General features: G+C 41.6%; 1 protein-coding gene across 1 annotated transcript in view; it reads right to left on the bottom strand.

The window, feature by feature from the left end:
- The window catches only part of EIF3A (eukaryotic translation initiation factor 3 subunit A), a 33566-nt gene extending 24811 nt beyond the window's left edge, over positions 1–8755 (bottom strand). The window contains exons 1-4 of the mRNA XM_027112728.1: positions 8572–8755; positions 1692–1882; positions 1401–1537; positions 840–1003 (exon numbers count right to left, since the gene is read on the bottom strand). Coding sequence (XP_026968529.1) covers positions 840–1003; positions 1401–1537; positions 1692–1882; positions 8572–8620 — 541 coding nt within the window. The 5' untranslated portion in view covers positions 8621–8755. The remainder of the gene's footprint in view (positions 1–839; positions 1004–1400; positions 1538–1691; positions 1883–8571) is intronic.
- Between the last annotated feature and the right edge of the window lie 6321 nt (positions 8756–15076).

A 15076-nucleotide genomic window follows, 5' to 3' on the forward strand; every position in this document is an offset into this window, starting at 1 on the left:
AAAAAAAGCTATACTAAAATAACTTTTGTCCTTCCCCTAAAAAAGAGTATTTCTATTTCAAAGGATGCAGTTTAACTACAAGTTAATATTTATCTCAACTGTTATCAAAAAGCCCTAGCTTGTGTTAAATGAAAATTCACATATGCTAGCCATAACAAAACAGATCAGCCAATCAGCCCCATATTAAAAAGAATGGCAACACCTGCCTGTGCCTAAGGCCAAAGTAAGAAAAAGCCAAGAGCCACTCTCAAGTCACTTACAGTTAAAAGGCTGCATTGACAGTAAGGCAAAAAGACAAGATTAGGAAAACAGACTTAACACAGTTCTTCAGATTAAAAGTGCATGCAGTATTAACTACTAGATACTTTTTATGATGATCCTGAGTCATCAAGGTTTAGTTCTATATTCAGTAACACTGTTTAAGAAAGGAAAAATATATAGTTTTTCATAGAATCATGTAAGTCTTCTGGACCTTAAAAAGACTCCAGAAACCCAGTACATGGTTAAGTAGCTTGCCAAAGAATATGTTGTAGAGTCAAAAGTAGAACTCAAGTTTGCCAGAAAGCAATCAAAAAGTTAAGTTTATCTTTTCAGTCACTTGGAAAATTCCAAAATGACTTTAAAAGGTGTTTCAGACATCAGTGGAATATAGAGAAATACCTTGATTAATGAAACAAATTTCTTATAATCATTTATATAATATTCAAATGAATGCTAATCATCTACAACAATAAAAACTATGTAAAATAAGTACTACAGAGAAAAGGAGGTTAACTTTAACAGTTAATCTTTTGCAAAACCTATCCTTAAGTCAACTTTCAAATCAGTTCTTGTTTTACCTTGTTGGGCAATATCATGGTAGAGACGCTCTACTCTAGAATTGTTTCGAAGAAGGTCCAAACACTGTCTGTATGATTCCCACAGGAATTTAACCCATGGAGTTAAAAGTAATCTGTCAGTACGATCCTGAGTGTCTTCACCACTTACAGCACTTAGGAGAACACTACAAAAATATTTAAAAACATTGAAAACAATTTTAGACATGGTTTCCTACTTTGCCATATGATTATAAAACCAAAACCAAAATTGATCATTATAAAATAGTTTAAATTTTTACTACAACTCTGGACACACTGTAAAGCTATCACTTAGTGTCAAAGTATTTGGATTCCCAACCTGTATTACAGCCATTTAAATTAGTATACACCCTCCTATCTGATGGTTGTAATTTTCCACCTTTATGAACTTTGAATAGTACATGACTTCTTAAGGTTACCACACATTTAAAACTTCAAAGATAAGCATTCTTTCTAGCAAACACCTACTTCAAATGGGTATGATGGAGACACATGTAAAGAAAAACAGTGAGAAAAATTTACTTAGCAATTTAACCCACACACCTCTCAGGAGTCTGAATATTATCCAGATCTTCTATGTCTAAGACCATCTGCTGGGATTCTTCTTTAGCAGCTTCAGTTTTCTCCTCTGCCAATTTCAAGTATGCCCTAACAACATCCTCCAGAGATTTGATGTTCACCTAGACAAAACAAATAAATAAAACTTTCCCCAACAAACCATAAAATATTTTAAAAGCAAACTTTATGATATAAAACATAATAACTTTCAGAGGCAAACTCCTCTGAAAATTACTAAAAGCACTTAGTAAAACATAAAAACCCAGCTGTTCATACCTGTTGACAAATGTTCTTATACTGATATAAGCCTTCTTTAGCCAAGTGGCTCTTGCGAAGATCCACACAAAGTTCCAAGTATTTCAACATAATTGGCTCGTGTATCTTTTGCCATGTTCTATGTTTCTTACTTTTCATAACATCGTAAAGAACGTCCAAAGCAGGCTGCTTTTTGCCAACTTCAAGAAATTCTGGAAAAGTAATTCAGGAGAATTAAAATCAGTCATGTATACTATATAAATGCCTAAATCTTGCTTTTTAATTTGGCTGTTTTAATTTCTGAACCTATTACCATCTCTTTTGAGGTCAAATTTATTTTATTTATTTATTTTTTACATCTTTATTGGAGTATAATTGCTTTACAATGGTGTGTTAGTTTCTGCTTTATAACAAAGTGAATCAGTTATACATACACATATGTTCCCCTATCTCTTCCCTCTTGCGTCTCCCTCCCTCCCACCCTCCCTATCCCACCCCTCTAGGTGGTCACAAAGCACCAAGTTGATCTCCCTGTGCTACGCAGCTGCTTCCCACTAGCTATCTATTTTACGTTTGGTAGTGTATATATGTCCATGCCTCTCTCCCGCTTTGTCACAGCTTACCCTTCCCCCTCCCCATATCCTCAAGTCCATTCTCTAGTAGGTCTGTCTTTATTCCTGTCTTACCCCTAGGTTCTTCATGACATTTTTTTTTCCTTCTTAAATTCCATATATATGTGTTAGCATACGGTATTTGTCTTTCTCTTTCTGACTTACTTCACTCTGTATGACAGACTCTAGGTCCATCCCTCTCATTACAAATAGCTCAATTTTGTTTCTTTTTATGGCTGAGTAATATTCCATTGTATATATGTGCCACATCTTCTTTATCCATTCAGCCGATGATGGGCACTTAGGTTGTTTCCATCTCCGGGCTATTGTAAATAGAGCTGCAATGAACATTTTGGTACATGACTCTTTTTGAATTATGGTTTTCTCAGGGTATATGTCCAGTAGTGGGATTGCTGGGTCATATGGTAGTTCTATTTGTAGTTTTTTAAGGAACCTCCATACTGTTCTCCATAGTGGCTGAACCAATTCACATTCCCACCAGCAGTGCAGAGGGTTCCCTTTACTCCACACCCTCTCCAGCATTTATTGTTTCTAGATTTTTTGATGATGGCTCAAATTTATTTTTGACTTCTAAAGCTATGCCAAAATTATCCAAGGTAAAACAATGAAAATTTAATACTATCTCAAATATGACCTACAGGTAAAACTAGATTTCACTCAATTCCTCTGTACCAATTATATCTTTCTAAGTTATTTTAAAGTTCCAGAAATTCAAGTCATGAGGGAAAACAATCTCCCCCTTGTACATGCAGAAAAATCAAGCATAACTTCGGTCACAGTGATCTGGCTGATAAAATTTTTGTTAGTTTATGTTAAGACTTGAGGCAGAAAAAACAAATTAGATTGACTTTTTTCCTTTACAATCTATTGACTGTGTGGGTCTATTTCTGGGCTCTATAGTTATCATTCTCTATTGATCTGTCTAGTCTTTTGCCAATACCTCACTGTCTTGATTACTGTAGCCATATAGAAAAGTCTTCAAATCAAGTAGGGTGAGTACTCCAACTTTGTTCTTCAGTATTGTGTTGGCTATACAACACCTTTTGCCTTTCCACATAAACTTCAGAATTAGCTTGTAGATACCTACAGAACAGCTCATGGGGACTTCCCTCGTGGCCCCGTGGTTAAGAATCTGCCTTCCAATGCAGGAGACGTGGGTTTGATCCCTGGTTCAGGAACTAAGATCCCACACGCCACAGGGCAACTAAACCCAAGCGCTGCAACTACTGAGGCTGCACGCTCTGCAGCCCACGCACCACAATGAGAGAGAAGTCCACATGCTGCAAGGAAAGATCCCACATGCCGCAACTAAGACCCAGCCAAATAAATAAAATAAATAAGTTAAAAAAAAAATAGAAAGCTCACTGGGATCTCAATGAATCTATATAACAAGTTTGGAAAAACTGACAACAGTATTTACTCTTCCAATCCATGAGCACAGAATATCACTCCACTTATTTATCCCAGTCTAAACATGAGAAACATATTGAGACAAATCCCAGCTGAGAGAGAAAATACCTGACCAATACTGCTCAAAACCGTCAAGGCCATCAACAAACCTAAGAAACTGTCACAACCAAGAGGAGCCTAAGGAGACAACTAAATGTAATGTGGTATCCTAGATGGGATCCTGGAATACAAAAGGGACATTAGGAAAAGCTGAGGAAATATGAACAAAGTATGGACTTTCCTTAATAACAATGTAACAGCATTGATTCATTAATTGTGAAAAATATACCACACAGATGTAAGATATTCATTAATAGGAGAATCTGTGTGTGGTGTATATGGGATCCCTCTGTACTATATGATAATTCTGTAAATCTCAAATTTCTAAAATTAAGTTTATTTTTTAATTGGGAAAAAAAATAGAACGTAGAGCAAAGAAATGTATACTCTTTTAAAATTCACCACCTAAACGTGAAGGCATGTACATGGCAATATTTCAAAATCAGTTCCAATCTTAGGTATGTTGCTCGTTTTGAAACTCAATCAAAAGCAAAGTCTCCTCTAACACATTATTTCTGACCAAGGTTAAAATTTATATTTTTTCTCATCTTATTTTCTTTTGTACACTTAATAGACTAGGGGGTGGTATTTTTCTGGTTATGTTCAACTTAAAACTCAGTAACTGGCAAATTTCACACACAGAAAAATCTCTCCACTGAACATTTGAAAAATAATTTGGCAGAACTAAACACTAGTTTACACTATAAAAAACTTAAAACATCTGTTTTTTAAAATCATTGTTTACTTTCCTCCTAAGGGAAAAAAAAAATCCTTGACAAGAAATTCTTTTAAGTGTTAACCTAACAATGTATAACATTATCTAACGTTAACTGTGCTAGGCAAACATAGGTAAAAATGTCTCTTATTTGGAGGATTTACTAGATCTACAGATTTAGTGAGTAACTCTGTTATTTCTTCTTCCAATTATCACATCTTTCAGGAATGCTGTTTCTAAACATTCCTTCCTCCCGGAAAACTACAAACAATATTCCAACTCTAGTATATTAAAAAGCTTGCACAGGATAAATCACAAAACATACTGAACTTAGTATCTTTAACACAATATCCTACATCATCCCATATTATATCAAATCATATTCCTTACAGGCAAATGAATATAAACCCCTTCTTCAATACTTCAACAGTCTCAATATCAAACCTGCCAATATGACAGAAAGGCCATTTTCAGTTGAGTCAATTTTATTACCTCCCCCCAAATAAATCCTACAAAATTAAACAAAGATGTAATACAACTAGATACTTTGTTGAAATAAGCCTTTTCTATTTTAAGGGGAGAACCTACCCATCTTCTTCCTGGAGCATGCACAGATTATTTTAAAATCCAACAGTACTTTAAATGCTTTTCAAAACTGACATACACAGTTTCTATCAGCCAAAAATTGGGGAGTAAATGTTTTTAAATTTATCCTTTACATTAAGAATATCACAGCAGCACACCAAAATGACCTATTATAACCTATTATATCCAATTCCCAAACTTATGCTGAGGATTTAAATCCCATACTACCATATATAAACACCGTCAACGCAATACAGAATAGGCATAAAGAGTCACCAGCATGATGTGGTGACAAAATATTAAACTGTCAAAAAATAATTCACTTTCCCAATATCTTATTTTTAAATTCGTGTGGTATCTTAATGTCATTTAAAAAAAACAAAGTCTTGTTCAGTGATACAACTAAAAGTACTTTTCATTTCCTCAACAGTCAATCAAAATTTAGGATTCCAAATTCAATACTTTCAAACTCTGAAACAATAGTTTCATAAAAGCCAAAGCAAATGCATTAAAAAATAATTTTTCATAGGACCATCACCACCACCAAGAAAAAAAGGAAAACATGGATACCAGGCAAGGATGTTTTTAAAAGAAAACACTGAAATGGAAAGAAGTTTCTCATGATAATCCATGATGGTGAGTTCCTGTCTTTATCCCAACTGATATCTGAGGATATAGTTTAGATGATCCTCTGAATCATCTAATTAAGGGGAAAAAAAGTTTTTGAGGCTGGAAAAAACTATCACACACTAAAACCTCTACTGCAAAATTTACAGAAATGTTCATTTCCAGACTGATATTTTTGAAATAAAAATTAAAATCTGGAATTACCAACTATTACTAGGAGGGTGGGCATTCTGAGTTTACCTTTAAGACACCATGACTGAAATTATGTGTCTACCTATAAAGAAAAACTTTAGGTCAACCCTTCAATTTTACTAGTTTATTTGTGCACCGGACCAAGTAGATAAGATATAATGTTACACAATTTGTAGGTTTATTAACAACTTCATTTTTAAGTCATTGGTTGTAGAGTGTAAGTTAAAAAGCTGTTACAGGGTCAGAAGCAACTGATTTGGCACTACTTAACAATATAAACCAGAAAAGGGCTTTTTCCAAATGATTCTGGGGAATGAATTTCTTGCCTGTAACTGCTGGGCCAAGTTCTCATTTTCCTGGATGATTGTTTTCCAATTGTTTCCAAAAATATTGCTCTGATAAACTATTCTACACTTAAATTTATTCATGTTTTATTAGGATAACATAATGGATGAGGTCCAGATGTGATTGAGATTACCAATGTTATAGATAAATGAGATTATTTCCATTAAAATAAAATGTGCTTTGATCATCCTATTTAAAGTTTTGTAAGCAGTGTCATTTGCCATCCACATTCTGCTCTTTGACACTAAGACAGGATCTCTCTGTTCACAAGACGAAAGGTACAGAAATTACTACTTGAGAGGTAAGGCATCTCTACCTACGCTCATCCTACAGTTTAAAGGGGCCTTTTTGAAAAACTACATTAACAAAATTCAAGTTTCCACCTCCATCTCAGTGTCCCTTTCTCATCTTGCCTACTTTAATTTCTGACATTTTCCCCATATTGCCCTCCATGAATCAAATCTATTTCAACTTAGAAATTGTGAGAAAAGATTTAAGATGTTACATATCATATATCCCTTCTAATTTAAAAAAATTACTGACATATTAAGTTCATAAAAAGATTCAGAAGGGAGGAGCAAAGGAAACAAGGCCTGAACACATCAAATGTGTAATATTTAGGCCATTGAGATTACAGTGCTTTAGCCAATTAACATGGGGGAAAAATGTCTGTTGGTCAAGCATTCAAAGGACTGTAAAACAGATCTGCAGAAGCAATTACAGCAGTCATTTCACCCAAGTCATTTGGTATGCCACAATATAATTCTCTAAGTTTCAAAACATCAAAAAAAAATTTTTTCCCTAACTTTGCTAGCTCATTTTGTAGGGTTAAATTTCCATCTCAATCTATTTTCTTTCCTATAAATTAATCAACATCTGTAAACTTCTTGCCTGTTCTGACTATTAGATGGAGAATTAAAATGGGTGATCAGGTCAAAGTTGTAGTTTCAATTGTTTTTAAAACAATTACTCTATTCCACAGAATATGGCACTATCCTATTTCACAGACTGTTACTTCTCCCCGAAATTCTTACTTCTAGTTAAAATAACAAGCATGTGACAGACCTCTGGTCCCGACAGATTATCAGTAGTATCAATTGTATGTACTGACTGAAATTGACCTTTTCCTAAGAGGATTTTCAAACAAACTAACAAAATAAGCTTCACAAGCATAAAAGCTTAACAGACACGGCATATCCACCTACAACATGGATAAGATCCAAAACTTGTTTGGATGGAAGAAGGGTGAAACTAAGAGCAATGAACGCCCTTAACACTTACAAACCCTAAATAAAAAAGTGTTTAAAGACCAGAGGCACGTATAATACATTTGCACCCCCATAATGCCAACGTAATAAATGCCTCTTGAATAGACCGGGACAAGCACAAGGTTTCCCAGAAGCGCCATAAGTTTTCCCATAAGTACACATATGTAAATAAAAATCGCAAGTAGCAGCGCCGTAGTGAAAAACTCGACTGATCTGGAAGAGACCTTGGTTTTAGGCTCCTAGCTCAACAACTAACTCCCAGAGTGACCTTGGGCAAACCAGACTCCCTAGGCCTCACTTTCGTTATCTTTGAGAGAGAACTTGAAGTCCCTCTTACAGTATTAACTCTGTTCCAACTTCCTGTGATTCGGAGTAGGCTTCTGAGCTGCCAATAATCAATGCCAGAACAAATAGGAAACGGGTTAAATGGGTCAGAGTCCCCGAAGCGGAGATAGTGGTCAGAGGAGAGGGTAAGTGGACCCTGACCCCGCAAAGCGCGGGGCTGGATTCGGGGGGTGCCGAGCTGTCTGCGGGAGGGCAGGAGGTGGGACTGCCCGGCTCCGGGCCCGGCGGGAGGTGGAGCCGAGGTTCTGGCGTGCATTGTCCCCGGGAGGGAGCCATGTTTCCTCCTCCCCGGCACTCCCAGATGGCGGCCGGGGGCGCGGGGCCGAAGCTGAAAGCCCCGTGGTCTGGAGGACCAAGCGGAGGCGGGCGGGAGGGAGAAGCTCGGGCCCGGGTACGGCTGTCTCGGGAGCCGCGGCCCCGAGACTCACCCGGCGGCGGAGGCGGCGGGAGGGACGAGCCCTCGAGCGACGGTTCCCTGCTCCGCGCCTCCCACCCCCCCCCCCGTCGGTTGGAGTGAGAAGGGACACCATGCCCAACCACGGCCTGAGTCGGCGGCAGGCAGGCCGCATCGGCCTCCTGTGCAGCCGCAGCTGAGCGGCGAAGCAGCGAGAAGCTGGCCCGGGCGCCTCGACTTCCGAGGCCTCGGGCCGCCCCAGTCCGGCGCGCCCTGATCCCCTACTCACCGTTGGCGCGTTTGAGGGCATTTTCCGGCCTCTGGAAATAGGCCGGCATCTTGGCGGCAGGCTCAGCTCACCCGGCGTCAGCGAACTCCTTAGGGGCCCGGGCTAGGAGAGGAGACGAAGGGGTAGCAGCGCAAGGCTCCACGCGCCTCGCCAGCAGTAGCCCGCGCCCAGCCGGCCAGAGACGGAAAGGAAAGAGACACGTGACCCCCGCGCGGCGGCACCGCCGCCGCCTAGGCCCCGGATGTAGGGGCGGGCCTTCGCCTGCGCACCGCCCCTCCTCGCGCGCAGGCGCGTTGGCCGCACGCCTGCCGGCTGACGTGGCGCCAGCCGAAGTCTTCCTAGCTCTCTGGCTGCACCTGGGGACTCCGCGGGGAAATGTTAGAGAGCCGGTTCTCCGCCACCTCACTCTTCGAGCGACAATCTGGGTGGGAAAGGTGAGATTTGGGTCAGAGCTTCTGTCTGGCGGGAAGGCACAGATTCTTCTTTTAACATGACTTGTGCGGAGTCATACAAAGTTAACTCTCAGGTCCCATCCGCCTAGAGAATGTCCTGGCTTGACTGAGTTAAAATGCCGAATTTATTCATTTAACACAGATGCTTTGAGCAGGTATCATTAGGGCCAGCGATGCTCATCACTGGAGATAGTGGTGACCTGTCACCGCCCGGACTAGTATGGGGAGGAGGGTTGTAATAAGTAACTTAAATAAGCAAGCTTATTTCATACCTAGGTAAAATTTTAAAATTGGGGACACAGAGATTGCCTGGGCCCTCAGAGATAGATGAGTACACAATGAGGGTCAAGATAGGATCTTTTCTGGGCCTGGAGAAAAGCATAAATACTTGCTGTTGATTAATGCTCAGTAGAAAACTAGCAACCTAAGTATACTAAAAGTCACTCAGGAAGTGGCAAACGGAAGTAATCAGGGTGATAAAGGTTTTTTCCCTAATCAAGCTACTTTTGTACTATATATGACTGGATAATTTCTCTAATACAGTGTTTTGGAGGGCTTTTCTGACTTGAGTGGAATAAATATGATTCTCAAAAAAACAGTTGTTGGGCTTCCCTGGTGGCGCAGTGGTTGAGAGTCCGCCTGCCGATGCAGGGGACACGGGTTCGTGCCTGGTCTGGGAAGATCCCACGTGCCGCGGAGCGGCAGGGCCCCGTGAGCCATGGCCACTGGGCTGCGCGTCCAGAACCTGTGCTCCGCAACGGGAGAGGCCACAGAGGCCACAACAGTGAGAGGCCCGCGTACCGCAAAAAAAAAAAAAAAACAGTTGTTAAGGGCACAACTGAAGTACTACATTATACATATTTGCAACATAATGTCTTACAGTTTTAAAACAAGTATGACGTTTTACAGTTTACTGAAATGCTTTCACATTCATTGTTTTGTTTACAAGAATGCTGTAATGAAGGTATTTATAATGACGAACAATAAATTTCAGGGGTAAACCAAGGTTCATATTTATACATTCGTTCAACAAACTACGTCATGTTATCAACAAACCATTACTATGTGCCAGGCTGAGGAGGTAAATACCCGATAGGTAGGTACACAGCAGTTGAACAGGACAGATTTGGTTCCTGCCTTCTCAGACTTTGCAGTCTAGAGAGAGGAAGATTTGAACACTCGTCGGAAGCTCCGTGGAGGGAATTCCTTGGCAGTACAGTGGTTAGGACTCCGTGCTTTCACCACCCAGGGCCTGGGTTCAGTCCCCGGTCAGGGAACTAAGATCCCACAAGGCTGAAAAAAAAAAAAGAAGCCACGTGGAAACGGAGACACCACTCCAGTCCAGGCCCCCATCGTTTCTCTAGGCCCATCTCTCAGCACACTCAGTGTCTTTTCAGTGCCCGAAACAGCCCTCTCCTACCTCCAACCCAGCGCATGCCATCACTTCACTTGGAAATTCACCACTGCCCATTCCTTGCTCTGGCAACAATCACCTATACATGTCACTTCTGCCAGGATTCTTCCCTAGCCCCCAGATAAGTTTAGGTGCCAAGGCATTGAGCGCCAGTAACATCCTCTCTTAACACTGACCATACTTCCGTGTAATTACTTGCAGACTGTAAGTTCAGAGAGGGGAAGGACCATATTTGTGTTGTTCACCACTGTATCCCCAATGCCTGGCAAGGCATCAGGTAGACAAGATACTCTCAAAAAATAATGGAGAGAGAAATGAATAAATCCTTACATAAATATTTATATAATACATTTTCCTACCTTACACATGGGGAGGTAACAAGTTTAAAGGCCAATGTGTGTCACGCTTCATTCATAGAGCATCTCCCCATCTACACGGAGTGCTCGATATCCCTAAGCCTCAGCATGCAAATAGTAAAGAAGAAACAAGAATGTTCTTCACCCAAAGCTCCTAATGGCACTGATTCTGAACCTCCAGTTGTGCCAAAGTTCACTCATGATTTTCTGAGGTCAGTGCTCAAAGATACCATGCTTTCCTGCACATATATATACCGCCCCTCCCCAACCCCTCCCCCATTGTTACCTGACTAACTCCTGCTAGTACTCCAAGCTTCAGCCCAAAGGCTTCCTCTGCAAAGCCTTTTCTGCCAGCGGGAGCCCTACCCAACTTCCCCTTTGCCTGTGCTCTTTGTTCAGGCCACCGTTAACTCCATCACTGGGGCCAGCCCTGAGCACTCTGCTGCCCCTGCCACCTTGTCAAGGGGTGGCTGTGTTCCTCCATCAAACCACTGGTGCCTGGAGGTAACCAGTGACCGACTAGCTCTTCCCACTAGCTACTTCCAGAGCGTGCTCTCTCTCTTTCTCTCTCCTCCCTTAAATTCTGAGTTTTGACATTCATGCCATCAGTCTAGGCCACATGTGATTCCTCCACACTGCAGTCCTCTACAGGCATCTTCAGAACCCAGGTCACATTCCCTCATTCCTTGCCACTTAGTTCTGGCTCCCTGTCACTCTCTCCAACACCACCATCGTAATGATTCGTCGGCTCTATACCCTTGTATCAGTAAATGATCCTGGCCACCTGGCCTTCACTATGTGTCCTCTACCTGAGCTCAGCCACTCACACATGGTGATACCCTAGAGTCTAGACCAAGAGTCAGCACACTTTTTCTATAAAGGGCCAGGTAGTAATTATTTTAGGCTTTGCAGGCCAGGAAGCAATGTCTTCAATTATTGGAGCAACTGTTCTTACTAAAAGGATAATAGTCCTTTTTTTAAAATATATTTTAAAATGTGAGAAAGCATTCTTAGCTCAAGGCTGTATAAAAACAGGCAGCAGGCCAAATTTAACCCACAGGCCATAGTTTACTGACCCCTAACCCAGACACTAACTGTCACACTAACTGTCTCAGTTCCCAAATCTTGTTTTCAAACATCTTATTTTCTGGCCACCACCACCTATGGTTAATTCTATCAGATCCCAACTTGAGCAACCCTACTGCCTGACTGGGACCTGCAATCCATTCATCAACCGTACTTCCTTTTCGCTGCTCTCATCCCTCTTGTTCTCTGTTTCCTACAGACGCAACTTAGACTCCATCATTTAGTTATTTTCTTGCTCAGTTCTCCCTTTATTCTACCCCAAACCCTGGCCAACCCAACCCTCCACCCACTCCTTGCCTAGAGCCTAATGTGACTGGAGAAGAATGCACAGCCATGTCGACAAGTCTCACTTTAAGTTCACGACCACCAGCCTCAACAAGCACTGTGTTGCTGTTCAGCCACCCTACTCCACTTCTCTGGGCCACACTCCCACTCTCCCAGATGACTAGTTCATACTTTTTCCCCTCTCTAATTCTCCAGTGCGTCCTTTCTCTACTCTCAGCCGATGGCCAAAACAGTGGAAAAATTAGAGAACTTTGGCACTCTGCCATCTACCACCCATCTTCATCTGTGCTCAGACCCTCTGCCTTCCCTCCTGTTACTCTCCATCCACTATCCTATCTAGAGCCAGCCCCTACCTACCAATACGTTGGATTCCATCTCCTCTCACACACACAGATGATCACTGCATCCTCTTTGAGACACTGTCTTCATTTGGCTTCCAGGATCACCCTTTCCTGATTTTCTTCCTACCTCTCTGTCTGCTCCTTATCTCTCTGACCTCTAAGGTTGAAAAGTTCCAGGGCTCAGCTGCTGGACCTCTTCCCTCCTCTAACTACCTTCATCTCTTGGTTCTAGCTCGTGCTTCTAGGTACTTTCGCAGTATGCATCTTTGCCATAGGCATCTTTGCCACAAGCGTTTTGGCTCCAAATGTTTTTTGCCGCATAACTAATTGGCCTTAGGCAATTTTGCCCTAAAAGATAAAATAACGAAAAGTAAAAGAGGGACCTCATCTGTCAGCTCGATAAAGACATGCATGATATCACTAACCAGAAGAAATGCTAATACATTTCAACCAGTTGAAACCAAATTGTCAACCAGTTATTATATCCTTCATAACAAAATTGTCTTACGGCCAATTAGTTATGCAGTGGAAATGCTTGTTTATGGCAAAGGTACCCAACACGCTAGCTCATAGCTTTAGAAATCACATCTGTGCTTATAAGTTACAAAATTGTATCATCAGCACTTGGTCTCTCCCCTGAAAGCCCGTCTCACATCCATTAAATGTTTGACACACAACGTACACCCAGCCTGTCCCAAACCAGACTCTGGGTCTCTTCTGGCTCCAACCTGTGCCTCCTGCCATCGTCCCCCAGTGAACCATTACAACCCCTTTCTTCTGGTTGCTTAAGCCACAAAAGTGTTGGAGACATCCTCGACTCCACTTTTTCTGTCATATCCCCACGTCCAGTCAACCCATCAACAAATCCCGCATGTGCTACCTCCACAGCTATCATGCTGATCCAAGTCACCATCATTTCTCATCTGGAGTGTATAAGAACCTGCTAGCTTGTCTTTCTCTTTTCACCTGGCTCCCTTCTCTTTTTTCTCCACTTAGCAAGGAAGGGGATCCTTTTAACACAAAAGTGAAGTGATCATGTCAGTCTCCTAATGAAGACCCTCTTGTGGCCCCCAGATCACCCTGTGAAAGTCAGTCCTTATAATGGCCTACAAGGCCCTACACAATCCCTTCCTTTCCCTTGTGACGCCAGTGTCACCTTTTCAGTGCTGTCTTCCCTCACCTCTTTAAAGTAATAATAACCTCCCTTCTTCCCATACAGTACTTTCTAGCATGCTTCTCTTCTTTATTTTCCTCCATAGCATTTATTTCTTTATCATCATTTGATCCCTGATATATTTTATGAGTTTCTTTCTTTATTGTCTACTCCTCTAGAATATAAGCTTGATGAGGGCAGGGATTTGTCTGTTTTGTTCGAATGCTATATCTGCAGCACCAGTAAGAGTGCCCTGCACAGAGTAAGCACTCGATAAATCTTCGTCGAAGAAATGACAATTGGTTAAAGCAAGCCTCCTATATTATAATTGCCCGTCTGCATGTTGGTCTCCTCTATGACCCTGGAAGTCCTTTGAAGGTAATGATTGGGACCATTAATCTTTGTGTCTGGACAGTGCCTGGCTCATGGTCACACTCAAGCACCTTGGTGGTTCCAGCTGCACCGTAACAGACTAGGTCCAAAACCTCACAGCCTTGAATTCCTAACCATGAAAGTGTCTAACCGGGGTTGGAAAGCTTTTAGGCAGTGGGGTACCAAAGGCAAACGTGGGGTACACTGTGCTTGTGCCAGACAGTTCTCACTGAGCCTTTGGGTTCTGCACATTTAAAGCAGGAACTTGGAATGCAAATTCAGTTGAGTATACTTTTTAGCAGAAACATGTCCTGGCAATATACTGTTATTTATTGGGTAAAATGCATCTTACACTCAGGAACCTTCAATTAATATTCTGCTTGCCTCTAGAAGAAGGCTGAGGGAAGAAGAAAGAGGGGCTTGTTTGTGGGAATTGGCACACGTGCTCACACGTGCCGTTGTTGGCACGCCATGAAGCCCAGTTCCTGCTTGGGGATTGAGGAGATTATGCCCAAAGCTACACAAACCAACTACAGCCAAGGAAGCAGAATGAGTAAGATACTGTGCGTAGTGGGTTTGGATGTGGTTTGAAATGGGGCTTCTCTGTGAAATGTGTTAAACATGATTAGAAGGAACCCTAGAACGTGTGGGCTTTCATCCTGGGTTTGTGGATGTTAGACTGTCTTCACATGGACCTTTTCATTGTGCTCTCTTCTCAGGGAGCAGCTAAAATAGTCCCTCCTCAGAGAACCCTTTCCTGACCACCCAATCTAATCTAAAGACCAGCCTGTTTTAATTCTCAGAGGAGCAGCCAGCACTAACTGGGAGTTTTCTTTGTTTCCTTGGTTACTGTCTGTCTTAACATACTAGATGGTAAGCTTTAAGAGGCCAAGTTCATCTTGTTCACTGCTGTATCTCCAACTCCTGGAACTATGCCCAGCACAGGGCAGGCATTCCATAAGTATGAGATGTGTGAATAAATGAAGGAATGGAGACTGTGGTAGACAGACTTCCAAGACTCCTTCTCAGTGGTGTTTAATGTCTGT

The sequence above is a fragment of the Aethalodelphis obliquidens genome, unplaced genomic scaffold, assembly GCF_003676395.1.
Source record: "Aethalodelphis obliquidens isolate GAN/ISIS:26980383/991018 unplaced genomic scaffold, ASM367639v1 scaffold11, whole genome shotgun sequence".
NCBI lineage: Eukaryota > Metazoa > Chordata > Mammalia > Artiodactyla > Delphinidae > Aethalodelphis > Aethalodelphis obliquidens.